Source organism: Bombina bombina, unplaced genomic scaffold (genome assembly GCF_027579735.1).
Source record: "Bombina bombina isolate aBomBom1 unplaced genomic scaffold, aBomBom1.pri scaffold_937, whole genome shotgun sequence".
NCBI classification, from domain to species: Eukaryota; Metazoa; Chordata; class Amphibia; order Anura; family Bombinatoridae; genus Bombina; species Bombina bombina.
Window position 1 is genome coordinate 30,001 of NW_026512418.1, and position 1,148 is coordinate 31,148.

The window sequence follows — 1,148 nt, forward strand, 5'->3', positions numbered from 1 at the left end:
TGATATGCTTTTAGGTGCAGACCTCTTCCATCTGTGGTTATTGAAGGACCATGCTACCCTGAGTGTCCCATGAAGCATAAGAACTATGTCAAATATTTATTTTTGTCTTGTAAATAAAAGTACCTAATTTAAAGGCCATTGTTCTTATTGTATGCAGACAATGTAAGCATATTAAACCTTTTCACGCTATGGGTCTCTCTTTGCTAAAAACAATGATGATGCAAACTAAACTACAGCTACAAATAAATACATATACAGAAAACAACAAAATGTGAGAGTCTATAAACATGCCCTCCTGTGCTTTGTCGTATAGTTATGTTTCATGCCTAAACCGCTGCAGTGTAATGATATACAATGTCAGTCAGGGCATTGATTACAATGTTTGATCTCCTTTTGTACTTTGTTGAATGTTTTAATGCTGTTATCTTAAATGCATATTTATTCTTATGAAATGTCATCTAAAATCATTATTGTGGAGCAAAATATACTTTTTTTTTTTTTTTTTTTTTCCCCAAAAGGGGGAAAAAAAGCTTTGACACATTCATACATTTGCTTCAACTTGAGACCATGTTATTTGTTGGTGAAACAAAGGCCGTTAATGGCCGCTGTCTGCAGCATTAAAGCTCATTTCGGTGCTGGATTTATTAGAGTAAAGTTGCAACACACAAATATTTGTGCAAATACAGGTATTTGTGTAATACACTTTTACTCTAATAAATCCAGATGCCAAAATACGCCGGTTTCTGAAGGCGCTACCATTATCTGCATTTGTTTATATAATGAATGACATTTATACATCCCTGGTAATAATAAGGTCTCGACTTGAAACAATTGTATGTATGTGTCAAAACATTTTTTTTCCTTTTGATTAATGTTGAATATTTTAAAAACTTAAAGCCTTGGCTGATCTGTCTTTCTTTAGAAGCACAACAGAAATGTCCTGTAATTTCAGGGTGTTTACTATCCCATTTTAAGGACATAAATCACTGTTGTAATTACAATTCTTCTGTGTAGCCATGCTGTAAAATTTACTTTGCTGGAAAAAAAGCTCCTGCCCATGAGAGCATATGTAGACAAGCTCCAGAGCGTGCACTATATGGTAGCGCTGTGATTAAATACATTGCCAATGCTCTTGAGCTAGGCACGGC

General features: G+C 34.6%; 1 protein-coding gene across 1 annotated transcript in view; it reads left to right on the forward strand.

Annotated features, from left to right (window-relative positions):
* Positions 1 to 189, forward strand: part of LOC128644298 (COP9 signalosome complex subunit 9) — a 13,832-nt gene extending 13,643 nt beyond the window's left edge. Inside the window, exon 3 of the mRNA XM_053696965.1 lies at positions 1 to 189. This exon is cut by the window's left edge and continues 35 nt beyond it. Within this exon, the coding sequence (XP_053552940.1) occupies positions 1 to 3 (3 nt within the window). The 3' untranslated portion in view covers positions 4 to 189.
* The last annotated feature ends 959 nt before the right edge of the window (positions 190 to 1,148 follow it).